Below are 15,673 nucleotides of genomic sequence, written 5' to 3'. Positions count from 1 at the left end.
TATGTAGTACAGCAGAATAGAGTTTAGAAAGATCTAAGAAAAGGATAAAAGATAACTCTAATACATGATCACACAGAGATTAACAATAACCACAATCACAGAGTTTTTAGAACTACAATCTTAAGAGCTGTTAGAAATTCAATTCAATGAGAGCATTAACAATTTTAATTCATAAGCAATCTGTTAAATAATAATGACTAACATACATTCATAGGGTATCTACCTTCTTTTTTTTTAAAATAAAAAGTATAAAGTGCTAGGATATCTACTTTCTTACACCAATAACAAACATATCTTAGTAAGTCCTAAGTAAGCTAAATATCTCTAATGATATATAAAGAATATAATCATTAAAAAATATCTCATAATGGTAAAATATATCCATTAGAAGATATTCTTATTATACATCATTCTCCTCTAGTTAGTAAAAATTCAACCTTGAGTATTGAAATGTCAAAAAACAAGAAGTTTAAAGCTTGGACATTTCTTCCAAAGAAATACAGTATGTCAAACCTGAGATCATCTTGAGAAAATAAAAACGTGTCCAAAAGATTGTTCTCTAAGGATTAGTAAACAAATTAAGCATGAAAAAATCTGGTGACAACAAACTTTTCTTATCACCTTTAGGAGCTCAAGGAATTTACAATAATTCCTGAGCAAGCTAAATACCCCTAATAATCAATGAAGATTATAATAAAAAAAAGTATCTCGTAATGGTAAATGTCCATAGAAGACATTCCTATTTTGCATCATCCTTTTCCATTTGGCAGAAAATCAACCCAAGTTTTGAAATGTCATAACAACAATAAAATGAAAGCTTGGACATGTCTTCCAAAGAAGTGAAATCTATCAAACCTGGGACCATCTTGGGAAATAAAAATGTTTCCAAAAGAGTGTATTCCAAGGATTAGTGAACAAATTAGGCATTATAAAATCTAGTGCCAGCAAAATTTTCTTATCACTATTAGAAGCCAAAAAAATCTGTGTAACCTCTTGATGACACCTTGTTCTTCTTGATGCAATTTAAATCAACTAGAAATCTTTGTCCACGACTTGAATAGTGCTATTGTTTCTTACTAAGTTGAGAGACCTATTGGTAGGAGATTCAATTTCTTCAGTACAATCACATCTTTCATAATTTTCTCAGTTACCCCATTTACTGACTTGCTCAATCAATGGTAATGATATCATGTTGCTCCACAAAAAATGATAGCTCATAATATATCGTGGTCATTACATCACCATAACCACGCAGGAAATGTCTAAAAGTTTGTTGCTTGTATTCAAGATGGTTTAAGCTTAGTGGTATAACTTTTAAGAACTCTCCTTAATAATCCATGAGCAATTGGTGAATCTTTTTCATATTCTTTCCAAGCATTATGCCGTAGTGGAGAGAGCAACTCTACCAAAATATAATTAATTTCTTCTTAAAAAATGATAACAACAGCCTCCATTAATAATAGGACATTCTTCATTTGAAGTCTCATAGACTTCAAGAACAGTTAAACATTTCTACAATCAATGATTCACAATCTAGATCCAACATTACTAGACATTGTCTAAGCCTTCAACAATTTCAAGAATTAAGATCTTATTGACATGTGAGTGCCTCGTTCTATTACTAACAGTTTAATGTAAAAATAATCTTTTTTCTTTTGAAATAAAAGAGAAATAATATTATTATGCCCAAAATTACTAAGGGGATACCATCCGAAAACACAAAATTATAAGTCGATTAGGTGATTCATGACAGCCTCAATATCTTCCCAATCTATTATATCATGACCAATAAAAATAGAATTAAAAGTATGAAACCATCTATTTCTAATATCTACAATGTCAGTTTTAATACCCTCAAAAACCCTAGCATTCATCTCCCTCCAAACAACCTACATAATAAAAAACGGAATAAGAAATAAATCTTTTTTCTTTTTACATAAACCAGCCCACACCCACAACTCCTTGCTAACACTACCCGCCATGACCCACTTCATCCCCATAATCTCATACACGTACTCTCAAATTCTGTAGACCATAGGACAATAAAGTAACAAGTGATTGCATGATTCTTCTTTGGCTTTGCACATGTAACACCTATTAGTTATCATTATACCTCTTTTTCTCAACATGTCAATAGTCAAGATTTTTTCTTTAACAGCTTCCCAAATGAAAAAAGCCATTCGAGGCGGTGCTTTTGACCTCCAAATTTGCTTAAATGGTGCTGTATTGGCATTCTCCTCGCCATTTTGACAATAAAGTTATAGTAGGACTTCACCGAAAAACATCTTTTCTTGTCCGGTTTCCAGATTCTTTTCTCTTTCTCATTACCCACCTTAAAAACAGCAATCCAGCGAAGCAGATTACAGAATTCTGCCTCTTCTTCCTCCTTTAAATTTCTTCTAACCTGTATACACCACCCAACCCCTTCTCCCTTCTCAAACGCCTTCTCCACAAGAATATCCCTCTCACTAGCAATCTCAAATATCCTCGGGAATTTATCTTTCAATTTGAAGTCACCAGCCCACTCATCCTTCCAGAATTTAATAGCAGCCCCATTACCTAACTGCCAGCATAAACAGTCATAAAAATTCTTGCTGTGGGTGCTGATTTTCTTCCACAAACTAGAACCATGACGTTTATATTTCCTTCTTCTACCCCCATCCCTCTCTCAATCACCCCATCTAGTCTCCACCACCCTCCTCCACAATTGCCCCTTCTCATTTACAAATCTCCATAACCACTTGCTATGCAGAGATGAATTTAATTTCGAAATAGATCTCAACCCCAAACCACCTTTATTGACCGATCTCTTTACCTCCTCCCACTTAACTAGGTGAAATTTCCTATCCCCCTCCTCATCACTCCAAAGAAATCTGCATTGTATCCTCTCTAGTTTAATGGCGATGCTGGCCAGAATAGCTAAAATGGAGAGGTAGTAGATTGGCAAATTTGTTAAGGTACTTTTGATCAATGCGAGTCTCCCCCTTTTAGAAAGAAAATTCTGCTTCCCCCCAGTAAGTCTCTTTTTAAACATATCCACAATAGGGTCCCAAGTTTTGGTATATTTAAATTTCGCCTCTAGGGGAAGACCAAGATATTTAATGAGCAGCTCGGTAATCTTACAACCCATCACACTAGCCAATTCTCTTTCATCCCTCTTATCTCCAATTCTAATCATTTCAGTTTTGCTCAAGTTAATTCTCAAACCCGACACCATTTGGAAACAAGCAAGGAAGCACCTCACGTGAAGTAAAGAATAAAGGTCCGGTTCACGAAAAATTAATGCGCCGTCAGCAAAGAATAAATGGGACACTTTTACCGCGGACTCCCCCACCCCAACCGACAAGCACTTAATCACATTCAACTCGCTAGCCCTCTTCATGAGTCTACTAAATACTTCTATCACCGAAAGAAAAAGCAAGGGAGATAAGGGATCCCCTTGACGAAGACCTCTAGAGGCTTTAAAGAAAGAAGAGGGTCCTCCATTGACCATCACAGCAAAAGAGGTGGTAGAAATACATGTTTTCATCCAATTCCTCCATCTATTCCCGAACCCCATCTTCTTCAACATGTAGAAAACAAAATCCCAACACACTCTATCATAAGCTTTTTCCATATCAATTTTGCAAATAATACCCTCTTTTTCTACCCCACCAAATCATCAACCACTTCATTGGCAACCATGACCGCATCAAGAGTTTGCCTCCCCTCAACAAAAGCATTTTGATTCTCCCCAGTAACATCCCCCATAACCTTGGATATTCTTTTAGCCAAAACCTTAGAGATCAATTTGTACATGCTTCCCACAAGGCTTATAGGCCTAAAATCTTCTGATATCAACTCAAAAAACCTTCTAATTTAAACATTACCATGAGGAATATCTTGTGCTATTATTTTAGTTACCTCGCAAATGCAGTAAGCAACCTCAAGTTTACATTCCCATTGGAGTGCTTGTGAGTTGATTAACAACTAATGCCTTTGATAATGAAAATAAGTGGCTTGCACATTGAGTTTGATGGTTCTTGATGTACTTTTGATATATAATATTGGTTGGATAAGAAGACGAACAAATTCATGAGATAAAGAAGATTTTTAAGCTTATGATCAATGTCCATAAGTTATTGTTCAAACCCTTTACCATATGTGGCTATGACATTGCCAACATTATAACTATTCTCTGTTCCACCAAACCAGTGGTAAAGTATACTATATATTTTTAATCAAATAACTTCAGTTAAACACAGAGAAAAATACGAACTTACTTTTCAAGTAAATCTAATTTTAAAAAGGTTGAAAGGCGTGAATTTGTCCAAATCAACCTCAAAAAGTGAAAGGACTCCTTTTGGGAAGTAAGAAGCCCCTTTGACATCTCTTCATCTACAAAAAAATATCGATATGACATGCAGTGACAAAGGGCTGATCTTTGAATAGGAAAAGACTGGATCCTTAAGGTCCCAAATGGATTAGCGTACTTGAAAAAAGTCTTGGTCTTTTGGATCATCTCATCTCTAGTACTGCATATTCCACTTTGCAAGCATTCCAAGTCATTCACTTGAAGCTCATCCTTTTCATCATAAATGGTCTATTCACCCTAAAATGACCTCGCCCAATAGAGAATATCAATTCATTGGGCCTCTCAATATAATCAAATAGAAAGCCCAAGGAAACCATATTCTAGAAGCTCAAACTATGTGATTGAATAAATCCTCTGATATCTGTTGGCTGAAAAACCTAAAAAACTAGTATGAACTAGTCAGGAAGCGGTCTAGAGCCGAGCTAACCACTTTAGAGGAACCTATCTTGGTCAAACCAATTTAAACCACTCAAAAGAGAAGGTCTAGAATAACTCATCTCCCAGGTGACATGCGCATGAAACCCAAGCGTTGGCTTCCAGTTATCTTCAAATGTCAAGCTTCCGTATATCTCTTTATCCAGCAACTCTAACCTTTTATCTGTGTCTATCAACATGACCAAAAAAGGTGACAGCTATTTCAACTTCAAGCAAGGAGTGCAGCAGGTTTCAATAATGATGATGAGAATTGTGGAGAGATCGACCAGCAACCACTGGTGATGATACTGGAGGTGATGTCACTCACATCTCAACAGTGGTTGGAGATCTGGTTCAGGCCAACAATTTGATGGTGCTTTGATGTTTCTTTGTGTGACTTGTGTTTCTGTTTTTCTTTTCAGGGGTTTTTAGGGTTTTCTCTGATTTGGCAAATTTAAGTTTCTTTTGTCTGGGAATTCTATAGCAAAGAACAAATTTTAGTTTCAAGACCAAATTGATGTAACACAGCGGAATACGATTTAGAAAGATTTTTAAAGAAAAAAAAAAGAAAAGCAAAATGATAAATCCAATCCACAATCACAGAGATCAGCAATCTGTTAATAGTAATGAATGACCCATGCATTTTCTGATGCCTATATAGCCAGATATGACTACTTAATAAGGAATGTAACAACAAAAACAACTTCTAACTAAATAAGAAATAAACTTTAATAGTTCTTGAATAAACTGAACATAACTAATTATACATAAAGATTATAATCACGTGGGCTTCTCATAATAGTCAAATATGCTCATTCTAAATATTCCTATTCTGCATTAGCATTAGTTGATGCTAGAAATACCCTCTACTCTCTTGAATAAAGACATCAGATAAATACATACATCAGATTCATGATTTAACTTCTGAGTAAACCAGAATCTTAATCCAACTACTAGGATTTTTTCAATGATAAAATCTATTAGCCAAAGAACCTTTTCTTTTTTCTCTTTACAGCACTTCATAATAGTCACGGTGCAATTGATCTAGATTTGATAATATCTTGTACATGGCGGTACCCCCTTGGTACCTTTGTTAATATTAATACCACATTACACTTTTTATTTGAAAAAAAATTGATCTTGATTTGATACCTTTTTTTTTGGAAATAAGATCTTGATTTGATACTTAAAAATAGCAAGGGAGAACAATTCTTTTCTAAGAAGCAGGGCATTTCAAATTGCTCATGCTTGTAATTAGAGACATATTTGATTCACCTCGTTGCCTAGAGTCCTTATTATAATAGCAAACCATGATTACCTTCATCATGCACTTAGCAAAATAAACAGGATGAACCCAACTGGAAGTATCTGGCATGCCCCAATCAACTGGAACATCAGATGATTCGAAATCTGCAACCTATTCAAAGTGCATCTGACAGATTAGATTACTAGAAAAGAAATTAACAAAATTCTTTCCTGAAATTTATAAAAAAAATATACAGGTAGCTAACCTCAAAGTAGTCATCATCAAAAGACATATCATCAACACCATTGATATCTGAAATTTTATATTCCCCAGGTATCCTTTTATTCTCATATAATGGGATGTCCATGCCAATCAAGGCATTCTGACAGCAATGCAACCAAGACGAACATCAACAAAGTTCTGTGGAACTCATACTACAGAAATACAAGAAAACATAAATTCCGAATTTTAAACGTCCTCAGACTATCCAACGATTATCAATTACTGTTGCATTCTCTGTTAGCAAAAGACTGATACTGGTAACAAAATCTCAAGACTAAAAATCATTTGATACTCTCATATAAGCATCTGGATAAAGTTTCCAATGTCTGTGAAACTCATTCTGTAAAAATACAAGAAGAGTGGAACGTATGGAATATATCTACAGTGTATCCATTACCATTACATTTTTCCCTTACAAATCACCATCACTGCGAACATATTTCAAGCAAGATCAAATATTATCTTAGACTCTAGTATAAACATCTTGACAAACTTCCCAGTTCATCACCAAGAGTTTAAATTTGGAATTCATAATTATTTGATCTCTCACCTTATATGCTGTCCATAAGCCACTTATCACAATATAAGACGAAACACTTATTGTTAAACACTGACTATATAACAATTTATTATCAATATGTACTACTATTTCTTGAATATTGCCTGCCCCTATAAACTTAACTTATTTACTGATTCCTCATAATTTTTAATCATGTATTATTCGGATATAGAACGATGATACTTCTCCAGCATTTTGTTAATATGATTTATGTCTAAACTTTCCAAAAAAAAAAATGAAGCAATAATCACATCAGTAGCTTAATATTAGCCATGAATTGACAGTGACCATTTAGGCCACGCTTCAACTTGTACAATCAGGTTAATATCTTAGGATGAAAAGTTAGGAAGAAAAGGACAAGCCTTTTAATGTTCTTTTAAGAGAAATTAAGTTAGGAGCATTTGGTGCTTTAAAGATTGGATATTTTCATGGTATATGGGTCATTTCATTGGAAAGAAATGTGAGAATCCTTAAGAAACAAGCTCATTCAGCCAATAACCTCTGGAGAGGATGGCATTTTTGGCTTTTTTGAGCTAAAAGCCCATGGTTTCTTTAGAGGATTCCTATATCTACGAGAAAAGGGAACTGGAATGGTGTTTTGTACTAACATAGATTTTTTTCCTCCTTTTTTTGTTTTTCTTAACTTTTTTAGATCAGAGGATACCTTACCCTCCTTTAGATGGTATTTGCTCTTTCCTCTCCTAATAACATTCTTCTTTTATTTAAAAAAAAAAATTGAAATAAAAAAATGTGAAGTATATATATTAACATAGTACCAAAGAGGTATCACTCATGTACAAGATTTACAATTGAGTTAGGGTATTAATGACAAACTCAAAATCCTCATCCCTAATTATATCATGCCCTAATAAGATAGACACAAAAATGTGAAACCACCAATCTCTCAATTTATGAATCAAATTCTCGTTCTCCTCAAAAGCTCTATTGTTCATCTCTTTCCAAATGACCCAAAAAATGATCAAATGAATTAAATTAATACAATCTTTTCCTTTGCATAATCCACGCCAAGCCCAAATTTTCTCCCTAACAGTGTCTGCCATCACCCAGCTGATCCCTAGGAGTCCATAAACCATGCTCCACAACTCATAAGTCATTAGACACCCTAAGAGAAGATGGTTACACGACTCCCCAGCATTCAAACATAGATAACATCGGTTAACGAGATAATGACCTCCAATCATCAGCTTGCCAGTGGTCAATATACATTCCCTACTAGTCTCCCAAGCAAAAAAAGGCAATTCTTGGTTACACTCTTGACTTCCAAATCTTCTGGATTACAAGTGCCAGTTGTAACATGATCTTGGAAGAAAGCAAGAATCGATTAATCCGAAACCGAGAAGGTTCCTTCTCTGGTTTGACTAGGTCCACTGCCCACCAACCAGAGGCAAGTCCACCAACTCCAGCCTATCCAACACCTCATTAAATTCCATTGCCCCAGCAGTAGAAAAACTAGCTCCACTCCTCTCCTCCCTCCTTAAAACCATGTTAAAATCACCCCCACCATCCAATTGTCACCCCATTTCTGTTTACATTCTTCTAACTCCCTCCATAGCATCCCCTCTCCTCACTGTTACCTTGACGATACACTCCAGCAAATAGCTATTCCTCACCTCCCCAGTTATTTTTGAATAGAAGTGACAGAGAGGTCTCATCCCTCACCATATCCATGCATTGAAATTTCTCCTCTTTCCATATAATCACAACCCCCCAGCTACTCCTTTCGCAAGAATAAAATGCCACCCCACATCTCTAACACTCCACAAGCTTTTAGCAATAGCATTGCCGCAGCATTCAAACTTGGATTCCTGAATGCCGACCACATCAAGCTTCCATTTGCTAAGACACCTTCTAATCACCATTCTTTTCTTACTATCATTACAGTCTCTCACATTCCAGGACAATATTTTTCCAATCATTTGACCACACAGAATTCTGCCCCCTTCTTCTTATCCTCCTTCCTCTGCCCATCATAATTAATCGAAAACTCTAATCTTTTTAACTCTCTAGGAGTTCCCTCACTTTGTTTTTTCTTGTCTTTTGCCTCAGAAACCCCCTCATTCTTTTTAAACATACGCCTTCTATAAATCTCATAGAAGAAGGAACATACCAAGTCTTCTATGCCATCAAAGGACACTCTCCTCATTCTACTAAGTTTCTGCACATTTTGGGGAACCCATAGTGAGCTTGTCTCATCCTTCCCGTCATCCATTCCGACACCATTTCGGCTTAATGACACCATCCTCTCACAATGAGCATCATCCATCGAGGCTAGAGGCTGAATCTCTTCATTCACTAACATCATCGCCAAGTCACTGCTCGTTAAGTCTATTGACTCCCCTTCTTCACCTTCAGTATCGACTTCCTCCTCCAGGGGTTCGTGTGAAATAAATGGGTCCTCATCGTCAATCCTCCTTTCCAACTCCCGGTTCAAAGCCTTCTCCTCTCATTCCTCTTCAATTCACCGTCACATTCCTCTCTTCCTCCTTTTTCTTGCACTCCTCTTTTTCTTCCCTGAATTCTTCATTCGGGCTTGTGTTATGCCCTAAATGAAGACCCAACAATTCACCTCAGGTCAGCACACTATTAACTGGTCTCCACCACCCCTTTTCTGTTGGGCTTCGCCCTCTGGGTCTCACTACACTCGAGCCTGGGTCTTGTTCAGCAATCTATTTTGCTTTTTCCTCTCTAGTGTATCATTTTCGCCCAATGGGCCTTGCTCAGAAATACTCATTGTTCCAGCCCGTCTAAACACCTTCTTGTTATGGTACCCAAAACGACTTCGAATCCATGTGTTTCGAAAATTCCTTTTATGCCCTTCAAAAGTCACGTGCATGGCATTAGGATTCCGACCCGTTCCCTTATGGGTTGAGTTTGTCCTACCCGACTCACAAGCTTGCCCCTAGACTGGAGTGCCGCCACGTATGTTTTGCCTCCACCCGCTTCCACAACAAAGTGAATCCGTACCGCACAGTGACGGCATTGAATTGAGGCTTTGCACAGATGTGTTGGCCTCGGGGTTAATGGCATGAGCAGCCATTTGACCTCCCCCTTATCCAAAGAAATCGAGATCTCGTAACCTTTCCTGTTCTCATAGATTCTCAATCCATCCACCCTCCTACCTTCGCAGATTAGGTCAAAAGTCTTGCTTTCAATCGCTAGAAACTTCCTTCTATTTAGAAGTAACATAAGATTCCAAGCTACCTAGCTACCAAATACCACCCATATACAAAAAATTCATAAGACAAAATATATCTATAAGGTTCCTTAAATCTTATCTATTAATTGGTGGATGAACTTCACAAAATATTCAAAGGTCCATCTCCAATTATCTCTAATTCTATCAAAAAGAGTCTAAATATTCTCAACACCGAACTTGAAAGGTCATGAAATGCACAATATCAAATTTTCTCTTCAAATCAAATTATTTTTTATTTCAAAAGAGATAACAAACTACTGTTCTAGTCCCTACTTTATGGGCAATGTTAGAATTAGCTCTTATTATTTTCATTATTTGGTCCAAACTTATAAAATTATTTCAAAACTAAATTTTTTGTAAAATTGTGAAATTTTTTATAAAAATAACATAAATTCTTTCTATCTTGCCCATAGTTTATTTCATATAAACTTTCAAAGTTATAATAGTTTACTTTGTTTAAACAATGAAAATTATAATAACAAAACTTATGGAACAAGACAAAAATGTCTGCACAAACCATTTGTTCAAATTTTTTTTAATGAAATTTCATGCTTTGAAGAAGTTTTATATTTTTCATTGACTTACCATGTCACCTAAAGAAGACAATCAGAAAAAGTTTCTGTTATTCCTCTCAAAATGTTCATGAAAAGTTCATGTTTAGAAATAATTTTATAAGTTGAGGAACCAAATAGTAACGAGAAAAAAAAGTTCCAGAGTTCAATTTTAATATAGTCTATAGTTCAAAGACTAAATTAGTAATTTTTCTTAAAATATAAGTATTAATAGAAGAGGAAGCTAGAGTAAATTAAGAATAAGAGATCTTCCGACAAACATTCAAAAAAAAAAAAAAAAGAAACAAGATTCACTAAAAGGCAATAGTCAATCCCTTTGTGAAATGTTAAAGAAACAATCTGGAAGAGACCTTGCGGTTTAACCCAAAAAATACTGGGAAAACCAAAATACAAATAAATAATGGGGATTGGAGACAACCTTTAGAAATCTAGCATTCCTGTCCAACAACGTTTCAATAAATATCACCTCTCAATGTTTTGTTTTCCAATACGCACTCCGAAGTGCTTGCTTACCAAGCTTCTGATCAATCAACTTTTTATTCTCTATTATGTCCTATATCTCACAGTTTATGCAACAATCTCAACATATGTTAAAAAGAAAGCATTAAAAAACAATCATATTCTCACCACAGGGTTACTTGCACCATGATCTTTTATGATGTTCTCATCATCAAAAATTTCAAAAAAGATATCTATAAGAAAAAACGAAATAAAAATCAGTTTGAATCAACAACCAATAGTGTTATTATATCATGTTATTTATGAAAATAGTTGTAGAAGATGAGTAACTGCCATAATCATCAATAAATCAATCAATAGTGTTATTATATCATGCTGTTTCTGAAAATAGTTGTAGAAGAGGATTAACTGTCATAATCATCAATAAATAAATCAATAGTGTTATTATATCATGATGTTTCTGAAAATAGTTGTAGAAGAGGAGTAACTGCCATAATCATCAATAAATCAATCAATAGTGTTATTATATCATGCTATTTCTGAAAATAGTTGTAGAAGAGGAGTAACTATCATAATCATCAATAAATCAATCAATAGTGTGATTATATCATGCTATTTCTGAAAATAGTTGTAAAAGAGGAGTAACTGCCATAATCATCAATAAATCAATCAATAGTGTTATTATCTCATGATATTTCTGAAAATAGTTGTAGAAGAGGAATAGCTGCCATAATCATCAATAAATCAATCAATAGTGTTATTATGTCATGCTATTTCTGAAAATAGTTGTAGAAGAGGAGTAGCTGCCATAATCATCAATAAATCAATCAATAGTGTTATTATGTCATGCTATTTCTGAAAATAGTTGTAGAAGATGAGTAACTGCCATAATCATCAATAATCAATCAGTAGTGTTATTATATCATGTTATTTCTGAAAATAGTTGTAGAAGAGGAGTAACTGCCATAATCATCAATAAATCAATCAATAGTGTTATCATATTATGCTATTTCTGAAAATAGTTGTAGAAGAGAAGTAACTGGCATAATCATCAATAAATCAATCAGTAGTGTTATTATATCATGCTATTTCCGCAAATAGTTGTAGAAGAGGAGTAAATGCCATAATCATCAATAAATCAATCATATCATGCTATTTTTGCAAATAGTTATAGGAGAAGACTAACCACCATAATCATCAATAACATATCGAAATTCAGCCCATGAAATTTGTTCATGTGGTTCACTGTGTACTGATTCAGGGAATACTAGCAAAGCATTGCTGTATGCCTGTAACGAGAAAAGTAATCATGAAGTACTTCTAAGAAAGAACTAGATTTTGCCAATGGCAATTATAAAGACCCGGTGCAATAACAAAAAAATTTATATCATTGACATATTGAATCCCATCTATTTTCATAGAATTAATATTAGAAAGAGAGAAAACAGGTACTATTGGATCTTCCATTCTTATCTCCTAACTACTGATTCTTCTTTCTTTTTTCTACAAAGTTTTGAAAACACACACCTCCACTGTTGTCCTTGCCATTTCAGCTTCAGAAAGTTTGGCATCTTGGCGCCTCCTGCAAGGTTTCAGTTCTTCAAGAGGATGGTAACCTCCTTTAGTAACATAATCAGATGAATCAGGAACTGAGTCCGAGTAATCTGCAGCAACTGAAACTTTTGGAAAGCAAAGGTCATGGGCTAAAGATGACCCATGAAATGATGATCCAAAAAGTGGATTCTTGCATCTGAAACAGAATATGCAAAAAGTCTTTTAATTAACATCCAAAGAGAAAGAAGGATAAAATCCGCATAAAAATGAGATAGATTTGATCAGTCCCACAACAGAGAGAAATCCTTCATCATTCGGGATTTGTAAGAAGCTCATCCTCCATCCAATTTTTCATTGAAAATTAAAGTGCTATACTTTCATCAAATGATTGATCAATTACTCACCAATTCCAATATACTTAATTACTAGAGCTGCATTGGAACATAGAACTAGAGCACCAGACATGCAAATATTGAGATAAATCACCTAAAAAAATCAGTGAAACCTCAATGACATGCTAAATCAAACTAACAAATATATCTCCCAGTATATTAACATTTCACTATGTAAGTTTTTAATTTTAAATCAAGTTATATCTCCTAGTATATTAATATTTCACAATGTAAGTTTTTAATTCTAGATTTCCCACAAACGGAAAGTCAACAACACCAGATTGTTTTCATGCAAGTTGAGCATCATTTCAATGATGTTTAATCTTAAAACTACCACAGACCTTCTGCCAGAAAGAGCAAGGAGTCCACAACCATCAAGTGCATGTTTGACCCAACTGCTGGAAACCGTACATGAAATTGGGCAACAAACACCCTCCATATGACACGGATGACAATATGAAGGACCTGATGCCACTTCAATAAGAAAAAGGTCAGTAACAAAATTATACATGAATAAAGAAAATGCAAAGTTAGCAGCACTATCTACATTAAATCATCTAACCCATAACCCAAAAAAGAAAATGCAAAGTAAACATTGATCCATTTTCCTGCAAACTCCAAGAAACCAAAAAATGGAAGACAAATCCAGTATTTGAAAGCAAAGCAATGAATGTTTCTAGCAATGACACTTTATTTCATTGAAACATATTACCATGTTTAACTGATGTAAAATGAAGAAGAAGAAGAAGAAGAAGAAGAAGAGAGACAGAAGTTTCCTTTTCAGATATGCAACATAAGATGGGCATTTGGCAGATTTTCCGGCAAAATTTTCATGCTTCATGACGAACAAAAGTGAGATGCAAAGGCAATCGAAGAAATAAAGCCGAAAACTAGAGTCAGACACAAAAACTATTCTTGTATCTTCTCCACAACCAGGAGAGGGAAACAACATGTCAACACAAGTAATCTGCATGAGGATTTTTCCCTCAATAACCCACGCCTATCAACAATAAGCCAATAAATGTCCAAATTAAGGCCTCGGTGTCAATCAGTACAGGAATATTTCGAAAAACCAAATAGGAGACAACCTCCCAAAAAAAGAATCCAAGTTGCTACTACGCCAATTAAGCAAACGAAATACTATCTCGTTTCATTATCTGCTACCAGAATCTCCATTGTTTAAAGAGAATCAACCACTTCATACACCAGAATAAGTAGAAAACTAAGTGCATGTCATATTATTATACGAGCAAAACAAAAGCGAAGCAAAGCTCGAGGCCGTTATACCGAAGGAAAGTGAAGCAGCAGCAGCGATCGTCATCAGAGAGAATGGAGATCAGAGTGGGGGTTGGGAGATGGAAAACATGATGATGGCTGTCGTTGTCTCGGACTCAAGAGTGCGTGTCGTTTGCAGTGTGAATGGCCCGTCAAACCTGTGTCAGCGACTGAGTTTTGTTCTGGCGCATCATTCTTCAGCTTGTATCTATTGGCGCAGCGGCAAGCTCAAATGTGCTCTTTGATTCTTATTTACAAATTAACTGAATTGCTTTTTGGTTTATTTATAACTCAATTATTAGTTAACTCTTTCTTTCCAATTCACATTATAATTTATTGAGATTAATTTTTTATTTTTATTTTGAAACTTTGATGTGGAAATATAATTTTTATTTTTAAGGAATGTTCAAAATTTTAATATTAAAAAAAATTACAAATTTATATTATAAATATTAATTATTAAAAATTAAATATACAACGAAGTAAATGTTATAATTTACAAATATTATTAATTTTGAACCAGATCAAATTGAATAAAAATTTTTAGTTTTAAAATTTGGCTCCAAGACTATAGCGAAATTTATTGGATCTTGACATAACCAATATTTATTTTATTTGAACAAGATAGAATTATCCGCCATTTTTGTAACGGCCCCAGAATTTTAAAATTGAATATGTGTATTAAAAAGGTCAAATGCGGAAGCGTAATAAAAACTTTGATTAACATCCCTTACACCAAAACCAAAAACGTGCTAAAAATATAAAAGAACAAACTAACTAAAAGAGAAACTCGAAAATAAAAGCTATAAATATAACTACGGAGTCTTCAGGCGTCCCCTTCGCCGTCTTCCTGCGGAACGGGCTCGGGAACAATGTCTTCCTAATCTGAAATGATTAAATAAGGAATGAGCTACACCAGCCCAGTAAAGACATCACACTATCTCACCGTCACGGAGGTAAAGGTGGGTAGAAAATACAAAAAGACCAATGAAGCATAATTTACAACAAATTCTTTTATCAATGATAAAATCCTTTACTATCCACTTACCTCGGTGAAGTTCATAAAATAACATACGAAAGCAATAACATAATACTTATCACACCTTTTGCATTTCAATCGTTACACAACATATTTTTCCTCATTTACCAGCCTACTAGTATCCATGGGGATCCATAGGGGTCCGCTACCTGTGAACCCTTAACACTTGTAATCAGATTCCAAGGCCGTCCCCATACCCCGTCCGGTAAGAGCGCCAAAACTGTAAACCTCAATACCCCGTCCGGTATGAGGGTGAAACGGGCCATCCCCACACCTCGTCCGGTATGGGCGCCAAAACACATAAGGTCTC

The 15,673-nt window shown here is 35.0% G+C and overlaps 1 protein-coding gene across 5 annotated transcripts in view; it reads right to left on the bottom strand.

Moving 5' to 3' along the window:
* LOC110812935 (Pentatricopeptide repeat (PPR) superfamily protein) overlaps positions 1-14,577 on the bottom strand; it is a 29,712-nt gene extending 15,135 nt beyond the window's left edge. For 4 of the 5 annotated variants that reach the window (XM_088216213.1, XM_022039866.2, XM_088216211.1 and 1 more), the window contains exons 1-7: positions 14,337-14,577; positions 13,391-13,523; positions 12,631-12,853; positions 12,290-12,392; positions 11,272-11,336; positions 6,280-6,396; positions 6,087-6,185 (exon numbers count right to left, since the gene is read on the bottom strand). In XM_088216213.1, coding sequence (XP_088072339.1) covers positions 6,087-6,185; positions 6,280-6,396; positions 11,272-11,336; positions 12,290-12,392; positions 12,631-12,853; positions 13,391-13,523; positions 14,337-14,370 — 774 coding nt within the window. In that variant the 5' untranslated portion in view covers positions 14,371-14,577. The remainder of the gene's footprint in view (positions 1-6,086; positions 6,186-6,279; positions 6,397-11,271; positions 11,337-12,289; positions 12,393-12,630; positions 12,854-13,390; positions 13,524-14,336) is intronic. The other variant, XM_022039865.2, reaches the window with a different exon arrangement.
* Between the last annotated feature and the right edge of the window lie 1,096 nt (positions 14,578-15,673).

The sequence above is a fragment of the Carica papaya genome, chromosome 3 (assembly GCF_054855325.1).
Source record: "Carica papaya isolate Zhongbai chromosome 3, ASM5485532v1, whole genome shotgun sequence".
In the NCBI taxonomy this organism is placed as follows: Eukaryota; Viridiplantae; Streptophyta; class Magnoliopsida; order Brassicales; family Caricaceae; genus Carica; species Carica papaya.
Note: the sequence above shows the minus strand (reverse complement) of the source record. Positions and strands in the feature narration are given on the sequence as shown.